The sequence below is a fragment of the Nematostella vectensis genome, chromosome 10 (assembly GCF_932526225.1).
Source record: "Nematostella vectensis chromosome 10, jaNemVect1.1, whole genome shotgun sequence".
Lineage (NCBI taxonomy): Eukaryota > Metazoa > Cnidaria > Anthozoa > Actiniaria > Edwardsiidae > Nematostella > Nematostella vectensis.
Genome location: NC_064043.1, coordinates 12,669,476 through 12,688,856, shown reverse-complemented (window position 1 = coordinate 12,688,856; position 19,381 = coordinate 12,669,476). Strand labels below are relative to the sequence as shown.

Here is a 19,381-nt window from a genome sequence, read left to right as displayed (position 1 = left end):
TGCGCGCGCTAGTTTGCCACCCAAGCAGTCACATGATCTCTTAGTCCCGTATTGTGTCAATCAAATCACCAATTGCTCGGGTTGGGCTTTTAAGGACTTAAAAAATGTCAATTTTTAGCTAATATATTTCCAATGGCCTTATCAACAGACAGCGCATACCAGATGAAAGGGTAATTGTATTCTCATTTCCGCCCAGTGACGTCATAGCGAATATAATAAACCCGACACAGGGATACCGCGTCAATTGTTTTTTATTTATTTTAAAGGTCCTCAGGGTCAGAAACAGATGTTTATAAATGTATGTTTTATCCACCGAATGCACTACATTTAAAAATTTGATTAACATTATCTGAAAGTAGTTATGGGAACTTGTGATATCGCCATCATCGGTAAAATGGCGAGTTCGTTGCGGGGAGTTCCATGTATCGAGATATAGGTTCAAATTCATCTCATCAAATCACATAACATGAGAAAACTATTTCCTTTTTTTCGTACGGTTTGCAGTTTTTACACAGGGTATCCGCGTTTCGGCGGGAAATGGACCTGGGATCGGCCACTGCGTTCTACGCGATTGTTCTGCGGCTAAAAGGCTATGTAATGCAAATGTTGCAGCGGAAACTTCAAAATAGCTATCGAAAAAGCAGAGCCACAGATCGACTGTTGAAAACAGTGTTTTCCGTACACACAAGGGAATAACAGAGAATTGCTTGGGATTTGTTTTCTACAACAAACGCCAAAAAATGTGTGAAACAGCGCGCGCTCGCTATTCTCTAGCGTTCTGTCTGATAGATTTCCAACCGTTCTCCGCCAAAAAACGACGTGAAATTCCAAGTCTGGCGAGTACGTGGACGGTTTGAGTATAAATTCGCCTTTCCCTTTTTCCTATTGTAGAAATGAAGTTTACATTTAATTTCTGTTTGTTTCTGAATATAAAATCTAGGCTATTTCATCGAAACTATTCTGGAATTTGTCGCCAAGCGTTTAAGTGCTATTCTCGTTTTTCCGTCCCTATAGACGAAGCACACAACCTCGTCTCCAGGGATACTGGGTAATTTTCAATATGGCGTCCACCTCAACATTACCCAGTCCCGAGGTTGAGATGAGCAGAGTTCGTATTTGTGGGGAGAGGGGTAGGTTAGACGCTAGGAGGGAGGGGAGAGACGCAGAGATTTTTTTCATCTGGACTTTTATTAAATATGAAAAATAGATATTTCAAAATAACTGCTATTTATACATAATTCTGTACAAGCTCAGCGAAATCAATTCGTTGTTGATTATTAAGGTTCAGATAAAATAGGACGCACTACATAGCGGTTAAAGGGCTTTTTTTTTGGTTTACCTTTAACATACGAAAAACAAACACAAGCTGTTAATACTCTAACAAAATTGTTATTAGTGCGTCAACAAAAAGCAGTAGAAGAGTACAAATTGTATCCACACACCCATCCTGCCACAGGCCCTATTTTAAATCGTCTATAGCAAATAAATAAAAAGCCAATGCCTGACTCGCTTCTTCCTACCCACCGTTCATTGACAGTATTACCGGGAAATTACAAATAACCAGATAATACCATTGACTGAGTATAGAGTTGTGCTGGGTGGGGAAATTCCTTCTTAAAAAATACGTGGCCCTGATCTATTGTTTCGTTCGTTCTGTCTTTTGCGGTCTTTTAAATAGAGGTTCCACAGTGCTTTAAGACAAAAAGGCGGCGGCCTTGTTATCAGCAAGTCTCAAGGCGTGCAGGAATAGTCTATTTACAAGTATACCTATCAAAGATCTTCTCGCACTTCTTACACACTACATTACAACACCAAATGAACCGACAATGACACGAATGAACGCTCCGCACCGTCTGCGTGTTGTACCCGCTGCCACAGCACAGTAAATCACACCCGTCCACCCCACTAGAGTTCTTGTTACACTCCCTACCCGAGGTCCCATCAATACCAAGTTTTTTGTCTCTGTAGCAATAATTCGGAGATTCATCCAGGTACACGAGCGACGAGGATGGGATACGAAGTTTCTTGTTATCTTTCCGCTTGAGTTTTCGCTTTCGCTTAATGTACACAGCTCGAATGGCGTCTTTGTACTCCGCTTTCAAAGCCTCGCCAACTTCCTCGAATTTTGGTAGAGATTTGGAGCAAGTCTTTACTGCGCATGAGCTTGAGACGCCATGACAACGACATTGGACCCGCATGAGCGCCAGCACAGCCTGCCGGGAAATAACACGTTATTAGATGAATATGAGACAGAGACACTCCTTCTGAACATTTCAATATTGCCTTCTCTATAATCCCCATTCAATCAACAATTCCTATTTTAATAAACAATTCCCATTCAATAAACTATTCCTTTTCAACAAACAATTTCCATTTATAAACAATTCCCATTCAATAAACAATTCCCATTAAAAAAAAACAATTCCCATTCAATAAGCAATTCCCATTTAATAAACTATTCCTATTCAACAAACAATTTCCATTTATAAACAATTTCCATTCAATAAACAATCCCCATTCAAAAAACAATTCACATTAATAAATAATTTCCATTCAATTAATGATTCCCATTGAATAAGCAATTCCCATTCAACTAACAATTTCCATTCAATCAACATTTCCAATAAATAAACCCCATTCCCATTCAATCAGCATTTCCCATTCCATAAAAATGTCCCATTCAATAAACAATACCCATCCAACCAACGTTTTCCCTTCAATAAACAATTCCCAATCAATCAACAATTCTCAAAAATTAACAATTATCATTAATAAACAATTCCCATTCAATCAACAATTACCATTCAATCAACAATTGCCATTCAATCAACAATTGAAATTCAATCAACAATTCCCATTCAATCAACAATTACCATTCAATCAACAATTCCCATTCAATCAACAATTCCCATTCAACAAACAATTCCCATTCAACAAACAATTCCAATAAAAAAAGCAATTTTATATTCAACAACCAATTCCTTTCAACAAAGAATTCCTATTCAATAAACAATTCCTATTTAGTACAACAATTCCCATTCAATGCAACAATTCCCATTCATAGGCATCCTATGTTCGAGAGGTTCTAGCACGGCCAATACGCGAAAGCGGGATGAACGAATTCCGAGGGACGATGACGTTGCTCTCGGTCTAGCATTTGAACCCTGGGTGCGACAATACTCTAGCATTTTGGGTAAACAAAAGGCTAATCATAAGGGGGGGGGGGGGGGGGGGGTTATTATGTATGAGCAGCAGTACGGGACATCTGACGACGGAAATGCCGGCGATGACCTTGCGGTTCTCGCCTGAGGGCATGCGCATACGAGACTCATGATGCCATACTGGAAGTGGAAGCACTAGCGGGAAATTGCTCATTTGTCACACGTCTGTCTCGATGATCGTGTTGAAGTGCGCCGGGCCCAATCGAGGGATTTGAGAGACGATCTAACATGGGAGTTTGATTTCAGGTATTGATCCGAAATCCGAAAGCTTTTTAATTTGAATGAATTCCACAACGCTAAGCTTCCTTATTCGACCCATTCGACAACAAAAAGCAACAAGCTGATTGGCCAAGACGATTTGAGTGACTCTAAGTATCTTCACTCTTCTGATACGGAGATAAGATACGGAGCTTAAATATATGGAGTTTCCGGCCAAAAAGCCTAGTTTTGACGCCGTTCTTTTCATGTACCGTTTCAATTGTAAATAAACAGATAAATGCAAATGAAATGAAGCAATTAACTTCGTTTATTTGCAAGCATTTGCATTTGGAAGGGCCCATGAAAATGAACCTTGTCCAACAATATAAAAGTTAAAAGAACAACAATAACAGCTTGCAATGGCCATGTAATGTATCTTGGGCCAGACAAGCATTAATTGGGGAAATCAAGTGAGCGAGACAAATAGAAACCACATGAGAAGAAACAAGTCATCAGGGACTGACCTGACTTGCTCGACACTGATGTTTCGGGTTTAATTTGGAAATTTCAATATCATCTAATTTTTGAAATAACAGTCTTCATATTTTTTTTTTCATGCAAAATGGGGCTGTCTTATTCGTAGGATGGATTGTATTCCACAGGTATTCAAATAAATAAGAGACAATAAAATGTTTGTAACACAATGGCAATGCATCATGGGCAGGGTAATCCTACCCCTTCTGTACGCATCAAGATGCAGGACGTGCCCATTTAAGCAAGGAGTAGGGTGATATACCCGATCCACCCGGTCTAGGGGGTGTTAGAGAAGCGTGTGTAAAAACAAACAGCCGTGAAATAGCTCAGAAATAGCTTGGGGCTTGGAGCCACGACATGGCCATGATAATTAATTCAGCACGAAATACCAAGAAAATTTTAAGTCTTTGAGGCTTGAAGAACGAGCGTTCAAGGAAAAGCAAATCAGAATCCTTAGTAGCGTTTAGATAATTTTACAATATAATATATGCCATAAGAAGCAGCAATGTTGTTTACTGTTTTGACGCAGGTTCTCCCTCTTTGTAGTTTTGCGCTCCAACCAGGGGCGCTTTGGTCCATGGTAACGAAAAGACAGCGTCAACTTTACCTGACATTACAAAGCAGCTACAATATCTCTCAGCGATCATATATATATATATACTATAGAATACTTTCCATGCATACCACAACACCAGATGAAACTAATTATGTAATGTAAACTGTGTTTGGCTACTTCCTTGTTATTTAATTACCATTAACGCACATTTATCATAAGCAAATATGCAATGGGATAGATGACAGCGAGCCTTTAGATCATAGATAAGGAGCACGTTTAGAAAAGATCTCAATCAAAAAGCGGGTAATTGGTAATCAAGAGTGTGTTTGCGAGTTCCATAAGTGGTAGCCCCGGGTAGAATACCAAGCGTCGTGTAGAGACGCCATGCCATGTCGGGCTATTAAACCACCATCTCACGGGATTACTCAAGCATCCCCCAGTCAACAAGGATTGTCAGAGCTGCGGTAACACCAGGACGTAATACGAGCAGACACCCATTTAATCTAGCAACTGTAGCGATGCCTGCTAGCACGCTGCAGGGCGGGTGAGGAATAATCCTGGATAAGGCTTTGAGCTGCTGCGTATAATCCTGTATGACTTGAATAAAATTAAGATAAAGCTTTGAGCTGCGCGGTATATGGGGTGATAATTTGTCACGCGAATATTGTGTATATCCATTGCATGGAAAGTATGAGTAATCGAACACTGCCGTTGTCCTTAAAATAGATTTGAGTTAGTGAGGTTAGGGGGGTATGCTTGAGAAACGTTCCATCTCTGAATAGCAGTGTCCACGGCCACGTCCTACACACTGTTTTAGCAGGTGTTCTTATGAGGTGAAGGGCAGTTAAAAGTTTTATAAGTTCATCCCCTTTTTCATTTTAGGAACTACTGGCATCATCGAGGAAGTAGTACCATATTGATCAAACAAGTGTTTGGTTTTGTCCGTAACAGAATTCAAATGTTATTGTTTTTCAATTTTACGAGTAACATGACAATGCTGAACCTTTAGGAACCGTAATCTTTTTAGATTATGGCAAGAATAAAACTGGCAAAACCTTAATGCAAGAGGTGAAGAGGATTAAAAGGAAGGGGAAACTGGGGGGGGGGGGGGGGGGGAGGGGGAGGAAAAAGAAGAGAAGAAATATAAGGAGACGTGAATAGGAAGAAGGTGCGGGGATAGGAAAGAAAGAAAAGAAAGAAAAGGAAATGGGAAGAAGAGGAGAAGGGGGCGGATGAAAATGAGCAAAAGGATAAGAATAAATAAAAGAGGCAGAGAAAAAAGAGGAGAAAGGTAGGAACATGTGGAGGAGAAGAGTGGTAAGAAAAGAAGCAAAGAATGAAAGGAGGAAGAGAGGATGAAGGGAAGAATGAGGAGCGAATAGGGCAAGGAATGTGACAAAGGTGAAAGAAGAAGATGAAGAGAGAGATGAACAGGAAGAATGTGGAGCAAATAGGGGGAGGTAAAGTGACGAAGGTGAAATAATTGGAGGAAGAGAAAGATAAAAAGGAGATGTAGGGAGAGGATAGGAGGAGAAGGTGAATTAGGATTAGGACAACGAAAAGAATAAAGAAAAAGAGGGATGAGAAGTGATAAATTAGCATCTCCCCGTTTGCACCGGCGATAACTCGATTACGTCATAATGTGTGAATCTTGCCCTCTTGGGGAACAGAAAAAAGGAAGAAAAGTCAAATGGTAAGGAAGTTGAACATTCAAAAGATGTACATCTGTGTTGGGAAATTATGACCCAGACCTCATCAGAGACCCTACATACAACAGGGGGTAATGGGACTAAATGAATATCAGTAGACAGAGATTATAATAGGATAAAATAATCCTTGGGAATTTGCTAAAAAAAGGTTTCGCCACAAAGAGTTTACCAGCTATACCATCAGAAGCTTGACTTAGCATGCGTGTAGTTACAAAGTCCAGCATTGTTGTTATTGACAAGGGAGAGTTTTTCCTGCTGAGTCTATCTTACCAACTGGTCTAGCAATAAGAAGAAAGTAATACTTCTACTCGCTAAGTGCCCGAACCATACTCAAGACACTTGGCCGTTTAAAGAGAATCGCCAAACATAAACACCTTGTAATTTAAACTTGTCGCCAAACATTAAGTCAGAATATATCCTCGTCTTTACGTATTATGCTTGCATCGCAAGGGTAATATGAGAAAATTGGCAAACGACATTTGGTGGATCGCTTAGTTCGAGGTGACTAAATGTGTCAGCTAATTAGATGAATTCTCTCTGGAAGAACAAGATCCTTCGCTCACACAAATCACGCAAGGGATCCAATATCAGCTTGAAATGCAAGACAATAAGACTAGAAAGCTTCTGGGTATATTTTAAAGGCAACACAACCAATAGAAACACGATACTATTATCAGATGGGTTAAACAAGCAATATTACAATTGGTGATACAAAGGTGGCTACGTTTATACCTGGGTATTTTGAGGAACGTTATAATGCTCTTATCGTGATTAATGGGTAAGATCTCTGCTAAAGGGGTATATCTACAAAGTATCTAACGCAATTAAGGTTCTTATTGGATCACTCAATAATCACATCGATTAATTAACGTCGTAATCAGCCTAGTGAGTGAGCGCAGACCTCGGACAATGTTGACACGAGAACCAATTCACACTCCGTTGGGAGTGAGTGTCAGAAAGCTTCACAAATAAACCATTTCAGTTTGTTTATACAGCAAATCAAATAGAGAACGTTCTCGAGATGATTGGCTAATGATGTCCTCTCGAGGGTCCTTTCGGCTTCGGGTCTTGAGCCGCGCGCGCGCGCTATGACAAGATCTGGAATGCACCGTTACTCTTATCCTTCGCGCTCAGCCCAATTTCCGAGATTAAACGATGCTATTGTAGCAAGGTGTCATCTGGGGTAAAATAATGTGGGTTTCCGGTATGATTGAAATAGCTCAATTGCAAACTCCAGTGACATATTGATCATAACAATTTATCAGACGCCATAATCAGCTGTGCAGTGTGAGACAAGCATGCGACGTCCTAATCACACACATGGCGGAGCGATCACGCTATCTTATAAACCAACACAAACTACCCGCAACAGAAGTCTTGTTGAATCTAAAGAGCCGACTCGTCTCTCGGGAACAAGCAGGATCATCTCGCATCAACATAACATGTTGTAATCGCGTTTTTTTGGTAATCTTTCCGAGGTCACTTACATTGCAATAATCTCTTTTGCCAAGTATCAGGCTCCCTGATGAAGAAATACACCGTTTGAAGCTTAACTTCTTATAAATAAGATGTTCAAATCCTGTCCGATATTGAACGACGAGCTTGTAAGGCGCCGTTTACCTGAATCCTTTGTGCATTTCGCGGCCCAGTCGGATCGTATACGCGATGTACAACATTAACTTTTGTAGGAGTGTAATGCAGAAAAGGTCATCTTTTCGAGAAAATAATTCCCTCACGCATGCCATTCAAGATTAGGTAAATATGGGCATGCAGTGAAGAGGATCGAGGCTGCATTCGCTAAATCCGACACGTCTGCATGGGGTTTCTATATACCGTGGTCAACACAACGAGAACAGACAAACAATGCTACGAATAGAATTCTCAGATGTACGTACAATTACTGCAAGAATGTCAAATAGCGCAAGGATAAACTCAATAGGGTACTTATGATAGCATATTTAAGAATCAAAACACTTACTTCCCGGCCAGCCTCATTGTTGTGTAGATTCATCATTGCTCTAGCCTTCCTCTGGGAGCGCGCTCGTCTGTCCGCCTTCTCCGGCGCGTCAACGAATGTTTTCGAGAGCCAAACCCCGTAGTTGACATTATCACTGCACCCACCCCACTCCCAGCCTTTGGGCTGATTCCTTGCGCCTCTTTTCGACTCACAACTGCACTCGGTAAGGTTGCCTTTACTGCAAGATTTGCCGACGGCGTGCACAACTCCGGCGGACGTTATGGCGTATACAAAGGCTGACTCTTTGTGCGCTGCGGATGGACCATCAACAGTATGGGAAATGTTAACCGCGAGATCAAGTAAAGGGCAAGGGTGGAACGGGCCCTGTCGATACGACAACCAAGCTACTAATAGCATTATTAGGGATGATCAGTAAAAGACTGTTGAGATGAGAGCGAGATCTTATTTACAACGGGTCCAGCCTCCGCTACTCACTCACCAATTTTTAATAGTGTGCCAAACACTGTAGGGTCGTTAGACGTGGAGCAATTCCATCGCTCGTACTTGAACTGTTTCTTGCATTCGTGAATACCGATGTTTGCGCCTTGGCTGACGCTAGGAATAACATCGGGTTTTTGAAGACACATTCTGAGCTGCTGCAGCGAGAGCCCTGGCACTCGGCTACAACTCGGCGAAACGGAATTCCCACTGATGCTCCCAGATGCAGATATTCCCATCCACCTATGAAAAAGATACAGTAATAAAGGTCGCGCCCGCCAGAGCGGACAGAAATCCACTCCCCAAGAACTTACCACCACGAGGCGTTCGCGTCGACGATCAGCACAGTCCACCACACCAAGGAGAACGGCCATCTAAGTCTGACGGTCCGGTACAACATATTGGTTGTGTTACATGTGATAATGAGCTAACCCTTGCAGCGTGCGAGACTTTATATCGATGACCACTTCGCTATAATTCGCACCTTCGACGAGTGATTGGCTCTTGGCAAGGTAATCAACACCATGTGACGTCACTACCGTCGAGGCAGTCCCGTGTGGACGAGGCGAGCGCGGAGAGAGGACACAGCTTTGCTCATCATGCGGATACCACCATGCTGCACCAGCGAATACCACGCATGCGGTATAGGCAAGCGATTTGAGGTAAGGACCACGGTAGCCCCATCGAAGGCGAGAATGGTTTGTTAAACCGTTTAGTGGCCTGATACCCACTTAAGGTATTTAACAGGTGCGTGCTACAACTGCATTAATACCAGTGGTGGGCGAGGTGTGACCTCGTGATCGCTGCCCATTCCGCAAGACTCCGTTGCAGCTCCCAGTAAGTCGCGAGGAAATTGCCGCGGAAATTTCACGCAAAGAAAGTCACGTTAAAAAAATCTCTTCCGACGAGAAATTGATCTGAATCAAATGTTATCGCAGCCAACCCGGAGGGCGGCGGAACGACTACCCACGTAACAAACAGTGGATTTAACACTTGAGAAGACAGCTTTCTGATAATATTGACCCAAGCTACTATTTAGGTTTTGATCAGGCCGCCCGATAACCCTTATTTCAATGACGAAGAGAATATTAACGAGCAGACAGCGGTGGTTGTCGAAAGTAGCAAAAGTACTGACGAATTTCTTCTTTCGAAACCCCTCGCATTTACACCACTAATGAACGGAATTCCGCAGCAATCCGTAGTCATCTCGATGTGAAACCCCCACACTGTTCACAATTGCTTTCCTGTCTCATTCTATTTAAAGAGGTATCAATAACATTTGCAATTTCCTCATGCCTGATGCGTGGGCTGTTGCGATCGCAGCGACCGAATCCCGTTTGTCGCCGGCTAAATTTGCAAAGCGCGTTAATCACTGTAGGTGGGTGAGCGTACGAGCGCTGTTTTGCTTCCGTCGACGGGCTACTTGAGTTCAAGAGTGTTGAGTACAAAAGGAAGGATCATGTCGTATAACACAAAATATAATCCAACACAGATATTGACACCGTTTGCCTACGAGAACACACACTTAAGGTGCTATCCTGCTAACCTGGGGAAATGCTATCCTCTATCAAATTGTGCGGTTATAATCTTGCTCACGCGAGTTATTTTGTTTGTGCTAAATAGCATGTAGTGTAGAGACGCAGATTCCTGAACGGAAATAAAAACAGGGTAATACATAGAAATAAAAAGCCAGACCTTTTTAGAAAGTGACATCCCTTTTAGGAAGTATTTATATAGATAACTGAGGTCTTTTTTGAATGTATGATATACAGCTTATAAAATGGTGGATAAAAAAACCTTTAAAGAAGGGTGGCTTGTTATCACAACACCTTCTTCACGTCCATTGCTACGGAACGTGACAACAACACAATTCCATTAAGGGGCCATTCAGGGCGTCCTAGGGCATCTCACGGGGATTATGGCTTATAGATAAGGAAGTGGGAGTTATGTGATAACATACTTATTAAGGACCCCTTTGAAGCAGACCGAGCTTTCAAATGTATCAAGACCCCACAGAACTAATAAAAACGACGTATAGTACAAGTTGCTAGGCAGATTTTATGATGAAAACAGTGATGTGACGGCTCCTGTTTTTATCTCTATGTCTATAAGATTACTACATTTTGTGAGTACGTTTTTATTGTTTAATTTATACTTACTACTTACTACGATGTTATAATAACAAAGCTTTAAAAGTAAATAAACAATAAATGTCCAAAAAAAAACACATTTGTCTAAACGCGAGAATATCTCAAATGATTTTTAAACAGAGCCCAAATCCCGTGCCTATTCGGACCAGCAGATCAAGTTTCGTTTCTATAAGTCAAGAAGTACTTTTTCTTCCGAGGCCGGGTGTCGCGAGGAGAAGGTCATATTTGACTCAATTTCAAAACAAGAGAATACTTTTCGTCTGTTAACAAACACTAGACGATTACAGCCCTAAATAAATTAGACATGATGTATATACGATAGGTGAGGGAATAGGCAATCGAGATAAAGGTAAAAACAGGCATTAAAAAGGGTACGTTTTTGCCAACGTAATGAAAAGATTAATTCATTTTTACACTATCTGGAAATGATTTCAATAAGTAAACTAGACCACAAAGGAGAAATGTGGGCGAACAAAAATAATTGTTGTTGGTGTTCTTGTTTGTTTTTTAATTTCTTCTAGGGCGCGTTGGCCGTTGTTTGGGTGAGGTTTAAATGCCCGCACACAAGAGAGGGACGCACACAAGAGATACACACAAGGGAGGGACACAGACAAGCGACACAAACACGACAGAGGAACAGTGATCCAAAGAGAGGGACACACGCAAGAGGTCGACCCACACAAGATGGGCACACACAAGAGAGGGACACACTAAAGAGATTGGGACATCAGGTGGAGACGAGACAAGAAATAGGAGTAGTAAACAAATGAACCGGGTGGTTCCTATACATACGTCGTGTGCTGGCGAACAATCAACAATTATCACTGCACTGCAGGACTCTTTGCGCTATCTGGCAAACAATTTAGGCTATCCCCGAGGGCTAAACGAGGTGAGAAAGGAAAAAGGCGTGTACAGAAAGAACGGCTTAAAAATGATTCCCTAACTGTCAGAGAGTATTCTGGTGAACAGCAAACTGTAGAAGAATTTTAAAGCCGTTTTAAACAATCTGGTGAATAAGTTAAGATAATATAATCATTCAAGATGGCAAACGAGACATGAGGGAGGAAACGGGACGTGCAGGCAGAGGATTTAACTGGACTGATGAGCTGTCATTTTCCCGCAGAACACGGTTAAATATGATCATTACAGTGCAGCAAATACTGGAAGGCGTGGGAATTTCGTGATCGTAATGTTTGGCGTGAAGTCTAGCACGACTATGGCTACTGGAGATAAATAAAACTTCATCATTTCGGTTTAGAGGTATTTAGCGCGTCCAAAATCCTCTTTGAAGAGGTGCTGTAGAGGTCTGTATATGACGTCGGCTTTCTTATCTTTTACCTGATTTTGTTTGGTATACGAAAAAAAAATCATATCACTGCAAGTTCTTTCTAAATCGTTTTCCCCATTGTAGAAGCGAATACAAAAATAGATACAGTAATTGAAAAGAGAGATTTTATTGAAATCGTTTTTGCATTTTGTTCAAGTCACTAAACACTAGGCCAAGCTCATCTATTACAGATCAGGAAAATACTTTAATGTTATCTTGCTCCGTTTAAGCTATTTCTTACACCTTAAATATCGATAGCGTCACTTTTAATTTCAAAACAACACGTTCAAAGCATGATAACACCTTTGTGGAGGTGAGAAACGCTGAGTGGTCGCACGTGGTAGATTGCATCGCGAAATATTAAAGACCATCAGACGAATGTAAAAAAATGTTAATGTAACCAATCACAGGAGATAACCGCAAAAAATGACTGAGGTCAGGGTGATCGATTGAAAACAAAAACTATGCCAAGTGGCTGATATACTTGGATTCTTAGCCCATTTCCATATTCATTTCCCTATGAGTAAAGTTATACAGAATCAACCATTTTCCAAAATCCATATTTTTAAATACTGTAGGTTTAAACATCTTTTACATCCGTTGTATCGCAACTCGTGTTTTCAAAACCATTTGTTTTGGTTTTCTGTTCCCTCAGTAAAACCATTCTGAGCCAACCAGAGTCTCGCATTGTGCACTTTCCTGGCAATCATCTAGACGAAAAACAGACAGTGTCGTGAAAGAAAGCCAGGCAACTTCACTAGGGAAGAGATGGCAAGACTCTGATTGGCTTAGAACAATTTGACTGGCGGAACAGAAAATCTCAAAAGACAAAAAACAAATCTTCAGTGTTTTAAAAATGTGGCGTCGCGATACAACGGATTCGACAGTAAAGCTTCATGCTAACAATAACTATGTTGACCGACATGACGGAAGAACATGACGTGACGCTTCAAATAAGCCCATTTCACATCGAATAAGGCGGAGAATTTCTCTGAGTACTTAGTAACAAACAAAATATCAAGTGCGACTTTTTTTTAAATTGATGCGACTTTTTGTAAAGTGTCATTGAAATTTGAGCTTTTCGTCCTTGAACTGATACACAGGGCAATGATGATCAAGGAAAAATTATCTTAAAAAGCCAAATTTTGGTTACGTGCACTTCGGCCTCACGTTATTTATGTTTTGAAAATCAGTCCGTAATACAAGGAACCTATAGCCATTGTAAGAAATTGTGTCTTCTCTCTATATCTGAAATTGCGCGTTTTTCCGTCATGTCATGTTGACCATATCTTGCCATAGTTACGCTACATAAAGTAACTAATATCACCTTAAAACATATCTGCCATTCCTTCCTCAAGGAACCTTTTGTAAATACTCATGAATTTAGCAACAAAGGCCTCAAGATGATAGATCGCTTTGCTGCCAAGTAGAATTCTATGCTCGTAGAACGCAGCCAGGTTTGTGACTTCCGCTTTCAGGGTGCCATCACAATTAGTCAAAAGCTCCTTCAAGAGACCCTAGAACAATAAAAAAAAAACTTGCTAAGTACAGCCAACACCCCCATTATATTCAAGGGTCTCTGGAACAATTGCAAGTAATTTCCTACAGTAGAAGCACCTTCATAGCCTTGACAACCAAACACTCCCAAAAGGGGGTGGGGCAGTGGGAAGGTTTAGCACCAACAACAGCTAGGACTTGCTAGACATGACCAAAACAAGAGCATTCATGCTAAGATTTCAATCTATACTAGAGTTCTTAATTCTCAAAGAAAAAAAGTTAAGCAGATTTCTACTTTAGTAGATAGGTTTTTAGCGTAAAACCAGCTGCTAGAATTTTCATATTGAGTTTTGATTCAAAACGGCTGAAATATATTAGATAAAGCACATTTCCATGTGCTGGTTTTGAATTTTCGTTGTTTCTTCCCATCACCATACTAATCCTTGTCACCCTTGTTAAACTCTCAAGAATGTTGGGATGGGAGATGGATAAGCCCCATTCAATATAATAGATACTAAGAATGTTGCAAAATCTTGCATTTCCCCACCCCTTCCCCCTTCTAAAGTCAATGTTTCCCCAGCCATAAGCACATTCAGAACAGCTTGTTTCTCTATCATCTAAGAGTTAAGTGCAGGAAAATGCATTCTTCGAGTCCTTCGGTCTTAAATTGGCAAACCATGAGTGTAAAAAATAATATGAGGACCAAAGATATGTATTCATTCTTACCTTGATAATGATATCAGCAGGAATGCAATGTGTCAGTAATTCGTACAATCTCCCTCTGATTTCATAAAGCCTACATGAGGGATAAAAATAAAAAGACAAAATAAAAATACTATATAGGCATAAAAAAAGTTCAAACAGATTATTTGACATCTAAGGCTTTGGTATTATATAATTTCTTAGAAATAGCATTCTAGTCAGCTTTCAATTGTTGATGCTGTTGTTGTTTTCTTTTCTTTTTTTTTTTTCAGAAAAGATTGTTCCAAATCTGGAGAGAGCTGTGGTTGAAAGCAGGTCAGCTTATACCCAACAACAGTACCTCTTAGCTGTTGTAGATAGCGCATGGAACACTGTTTGTTTTCTAAGTGACTGATTCAATATGTAAGTAATTAAGTTTGATTGACACAAGCTGATAATTGCTGCTTAAAAGGCATCTGTTAATTGAGACCAGTTAGAGTCAATAGAGCACACGAGGAGATCGCAAGTTTAGAGCAGAGCTAAGTTAAAGTCAAGACCGCGCAGGGATCCACCCTTCAGGTTATATTAGCTTTATAGCGCATGATTTGTATGTTTTGTGTAGTAGTAATTATTGATTCAAGTGTATGTTCCATTGCTTGTAAGTTTAATTCCGTAAATCTCTATCGCTTCACAACCATGATCGGAATGTGTAGGAATATGCCCGAGATCTAGCCTAAATGCTGTAATTATTGATCTATTCCAGAATGTTTTAATATAATAAATATTGGAAGAAATCCTTGAGGCCGGTCTTAAATCGCTTCGTAGCCGGAGTCTACTTCATTAGCCACAGCTTAAAAAAAACTGAATAACAAAAAAGAGCCTACTAATCATTAGGTAATAAAGTCCAACAAGGCGTGGAATTCTAAATGGAGTTATTGAAAATGTTCATACTTCATCCTTGTCTCACCCCTCCCTACGCCAAGCCCCAGTTCTGTACCTTCTAGGTGTCTGGGTCTGGACTATCTGTTGTGCTGTCTCACGGAGGTACATTTCCCAGTCCGCTTCCTGGACAGGTTGGTCAGGTGTAAATGGATATCTGCAGAAAGTGCAGTCAACAATGGAGAATTGTTAAGGTAAAAAAAAGTGAATCTTCTTTAGTAGAACTTTGATGGATAGAAATCAATGTCTAATATTTCGCTGGGTTAAAGTGTGGTTTTCCAAAAAAAACTATTAGAAAGAATGAAGAAAGAAGAAAGAATGTTAGAGAGTGTAATGGCCTAACACAGAGATAAAACAAAAGGAACCACACAATGTGTTTTGCAGTTTTATCAAGACACCAAATTACAATAATTACACTTGGATTTTTATTTCATAATTTCATCAAGAAAGAGAATACAGTTGTAATATTCCATCTAACAGAGAAATCCAAGCAGGGACAACATACAATAGTACAGGAAAAAGTTTGCAGACCTCCCCCCCCAAAAAAAAAACACTATTTCTAAGCCTGCTATAGCTTGCTTGTAGAATTTTATATTCATCAAGCTATTAAAAGCATATTGACACTTACTGTTGAACTTTGCAGGCCTCGCACATCAGCAAGGCTTTCCTTAGATTTCTGCCAGACTTTTCTGCGATTCTCCTTGACAACTCTGATGGGATTGTGAGCCCCTCCTTCTTACAGACAAATTGCAGAATCTGACATATCTATGGCAAAGTATGATAGTTGTAATATAAATCAATAAATCAAAACAAATAATCATAACCTGAAACATTGGTGCCCATTGTTTTACTGTATGAGAGATTACATTATACTTGGAAGAGGGGTTGAGAAACTCCCACAGAAAGCTAAAAAAACTTGCTGATTTTTCAATGAAATGACACTTGTTGGAGGCATTGTGTGTGCATCTGATGATGTAGGATAAATGATGGAGTCTACTTGTCTTCTTGCCCTTTTTTTTGTGCCGACGAAGGGCTAATGCTTGAAACCTCAGAGCAACCACTCTGTTTCACAGAGGAGTTTAACGTACCTTTTCAACCTTGTGTTGATTCAAACCTTGTTTACTTGTACAGCAGATTCAAATATTGTTGTTTGGTTTGAACACCAATTCTGCTTTATCTGTTTTTATGGGCATTCTTGGAAAATGTTTTAAAACTTTGTACAGTATTTGTTTTGGGGAGATAAAAGGAAAAGAAAAACATATTTTGTAGTATTTAAAGAGTGATTCTGAAGAAGATAGTTAAAAGAGGAGAGCCTTTGGAATATTGAGTGGGGGGAAATCATTCCTGGCTTAATGGGACCTGAAAAGTCTTTACCTCTTCAACTGAGGGTGCAGGTATCCGTACACCAAGGCAACGGCTCCGGATAGCAGGGATTACTTTACTGGTTGAGTTACAGCACAGGATCAGACGGCAAGTGGATGTGTATTTCTCCATAGTTCTACGCAAAGCATGTTGGGCGTCTTTTGTGAGTCTGTCGACCTCTGTCAGCACAACAACTGCAAAAGGAATTCCAATTTAATTAAAAAGCAGTTTAATTGTAAGATTTTGGATCCAATTTTACATTAATCAATATGTGAATTTGTTGCAAAAAGCACTTAAGCACTACGGCTACAAATAAAATGTGCAATTGTTAGGCCCTGACAATGTAAGTGATCTGCATTAATCAAACTAGCACACAACAAGAGAAGGCTGGATGTTTACCTTTGAAGTCCCTGTGAGCGGACAACTCCAGTGAGTGTGCCTGAGCAGTATTCTTTAAAAGTTCCTGGACCACTACTCTGTCATAGATACCTACATCACTACAGACAGAAAGATTATACTGGTACCGCATCACGAACAGTACTTTAGGTTAGTAAAACATTGGGGTGTTAATTTTTGGCTGGAGTTATAGATTTAATAATTGATAATAGATCTGGTTACGATACCTTGCATTGACTTCAAGATGGAAGATACTTCCTATGGTTGATATCTCAACTTTCTTATTTGATGGTGTCTAGATGAATGGATAAATGATCTAGCATTTAGTTCATTTGATATTATTTTTTAGTAATTCCTATTTGGAATCCCTTTTCATTACCCTGAAAGGTTCTGTTATGGTTCCACTATAAATACAAAGTAAACAGGTGGACTTCAGCTAGACAAAGAGCACATCAATAAATGGGAAAACTCCGCAGGCACAAACATCTAGAATGCTTTGACAAAAAGGAATGAATGTAATTATGAGAATTTTCACAGCCCATAAAGTCCTGATCGCAATCTTACATCAATTCACATGTTGCAGTATCACACTTCACAGCATAGTAAATTATGATGTTCAATGATGTCCTTACTGGTACGGTATTAACCAGACTGACAGGACATGACAGAAAAACACTGAACATGCACACTTTGAAGAGATGGAGAAAGAAGGTACAATTTCTTTAAATGGTCATGTATTCCAGACTAATTTTTGCTTTTCAAAACACAAATAACGTGAGGCCGCCTTATTTGATGTGAAACGAGCTTATTGGAAATGTCAAGTCGAGTCACGTCAACTTACAGTGAAAGAGTGATGTTCTATCTTAAGTTTCTCCACGCCTGATCCATACAGTTCTCTCAGAATACACGTGATCCTGGTCTTTTTGCCAGCACCAGAGGGACCATAGACGAGCAAGTGGGGGAAGTCGCCAGAATGTACCTGGTCATATTATACAGATTAATGAAGCCTTCTCACAACAAACCAGACAAGGGCTTCCTTGGTATAGGTACTGTATGTATGTGTAAGGGGGGGGGGAGGGGGGGTAAATACAAAGCTCTCCCTCTCTACACCACTTCAAATGAAACAATAACTCCACACCATGCTTTTACAAACTTAGTCTGAACTTCAGCCAGCTCTTACGGATGTTTCAATCAGACTCTTGGACTAAATGTTTGATTAAAATGTCTGATTTTATGTATCTGAGCTGCATACGTAAGTTATGTAGCTAGGATGGCTGTATAGAGGTTGCCAAAAATCTGCTTCAATCAACAATATACATAAGCATAAGTTTATAGTGATCAATAAGGCAATTTTACAAATGAAGTGCAAATACTTTAACTTAAATATTTCCTGAATCAATGACCAAGCAAGGACTAAACCACGATTTTTTTGCAACAATAAGAGATTGAGATAAAGTACGTAAGATCAAAAACCCTTACCAGTTTCTTGAGGTGTGCGGCAAGATCCTTGTGATAATCTAGCTTACCAAGTGAAGTCGGTCTATATTTATCGACCCAGAGACTCATAATAAAGAGAATTATATGAAGGCAACGAATATAACACAGGAGGAAGCACTACTCGATGTTACTTTGAGGTTTGGCGCGTAAAATCAAAATCTGCGCCCGCAATCTGGTACGTTTGACCTAGTTTCAAACGGTTATAGCACCACAGGACCCCCACTAAATATGTCGTAAATTCATACCGTGGCTTTTTTTAGCAGGTTGAATAGCCGCCTAACAACAACAAATGTTTGCAGCTTTTTCCTTATCATATCACGGCATTTCAAGCCATTTTTACCAGGAAACTAAACATCACCAGACCCGGATACTCATGGATTCCTCCAAGGCATAGACGATCTTCAAAAGCGCATCTAAGCAATGTAATAGAACCATTGGGTAGCACCTAAGCAATATAATAGAATCTTTGGGTAGCAAAGATGGCCCACATTGGAGAGTATGAGGCCATTCACCAGAAAATTCCTTTCTCACTTGGTGAAGCCCAAACAAGGAATCACCCCATTGAATCAACCTCAGCGTGCAAACATCCATAAGCACAGCATTAATTATGCCCAATTGGACTTTATGATGTCCTAAGGCACTCTCCAGATGTGAAAAAGCTGTAATTTTTAAGCAAATTACAAGCAAAACTGTTGTAAGCAACAGGCTCTAGCAGTGCCGTCGCTAGAAAGAAAAGGCAATTTTTAAGCAAATTACAAGCAAAACTGTTGTAAGCAACAGGCTGTAGCAGTGCTGTCACTAGAAAGAAAAGGCACCGCAGTGCATTTTTGGAAAGTTCAAGGCATACCGTCTTGGGTCA

The 19,381-nt window shown here is 40.2% G+C and overlaps 2 protein-coding genes and 2 long non-coding RNA genes across 4 annotated transcripts; 2 read left to right on the top strand and 2 right to left on the bottom strand.

Moving 5' to 3' along the window:
- Positions 1 to 1,369: 1,369 nt before the first annotated feature.
- On the bottom strand, positions 1,370 to 9,916 carry LOC5512558 (protein Wnt-16). The gene is made up of 4 exons (XM_001632835.3): positions 8,988 to 9,916; positions 8,675 to 8,916; positions 8,197 to 8,486; positions 1,370 to 2,213 (listed from the first exon to the last, which is right to left on the bottom strand). Exons 1-4 carry the CDS (start codon positions 9,071 to 9,073, stop codon positions 1,752 to 1,754), a joined length of 1,080 nt encoding a protein of 359 aa, XP_001632885.2. The 5' UTR covers positions 9,074 to 9,916; the 3' UTR covers positions 1,370 to 1,751.
- LOC116618372 lies at positions 9,200 to 11,573 on the top strand. The gene is made up of 2 exons (XR_004296163.2): positions 9,200 to 9,335; positions 11,345 to 11,573. It is a non-coding gene; the product is annotated as an uncharacterized LOC116618372 (long non-coding RNA).
- Positions 11,574 to 12,261: 688 nt separating this feature from the next.
- On the bottom strand, positions 12,262 to 18,714 carry LOC5512514 (replication factor C subunit 3). The gene is made up of 9 exons (XM_001632836.3): positions 18,505 to 18,714; positions 17,867 to 18,004; positions 17,253 to 17,320; positions 17,029 to 17,126; positions 16,642 to 16,823; positions 15,896 to 16,032; positions 15,326 to 15,424; positions 14,374 to 14,443; positions 12,262 to 13,667 (listed from the first exon to the last, which is right to left on the bottom strand). Exons 1-9 carry the CDS (start codon positions 18,589 to 18,591, stop codon positions 13,479 to 13,481), a joined length of 1,068 nt encoding a protein of 355 aa, XP_001632886.1. The 5' UTR covers positions 18,592 to 18,714; the 3' UTR covers positions 12,262 to 13,478.
- LOC116618371 lies at positions 13,666 to 15,122 on the top strand. Its single transcript, XR_004296162.2, has 2 exons — positions 13,666 to 14,907; positions 15,092 to 15,122. It is a non-coding gene; the product is annotated as an uncharacterized LOC116618371 (long non-coding RNA).
- Positions 18,715 to 19,381: the final 667 nt, after the last annotated feature.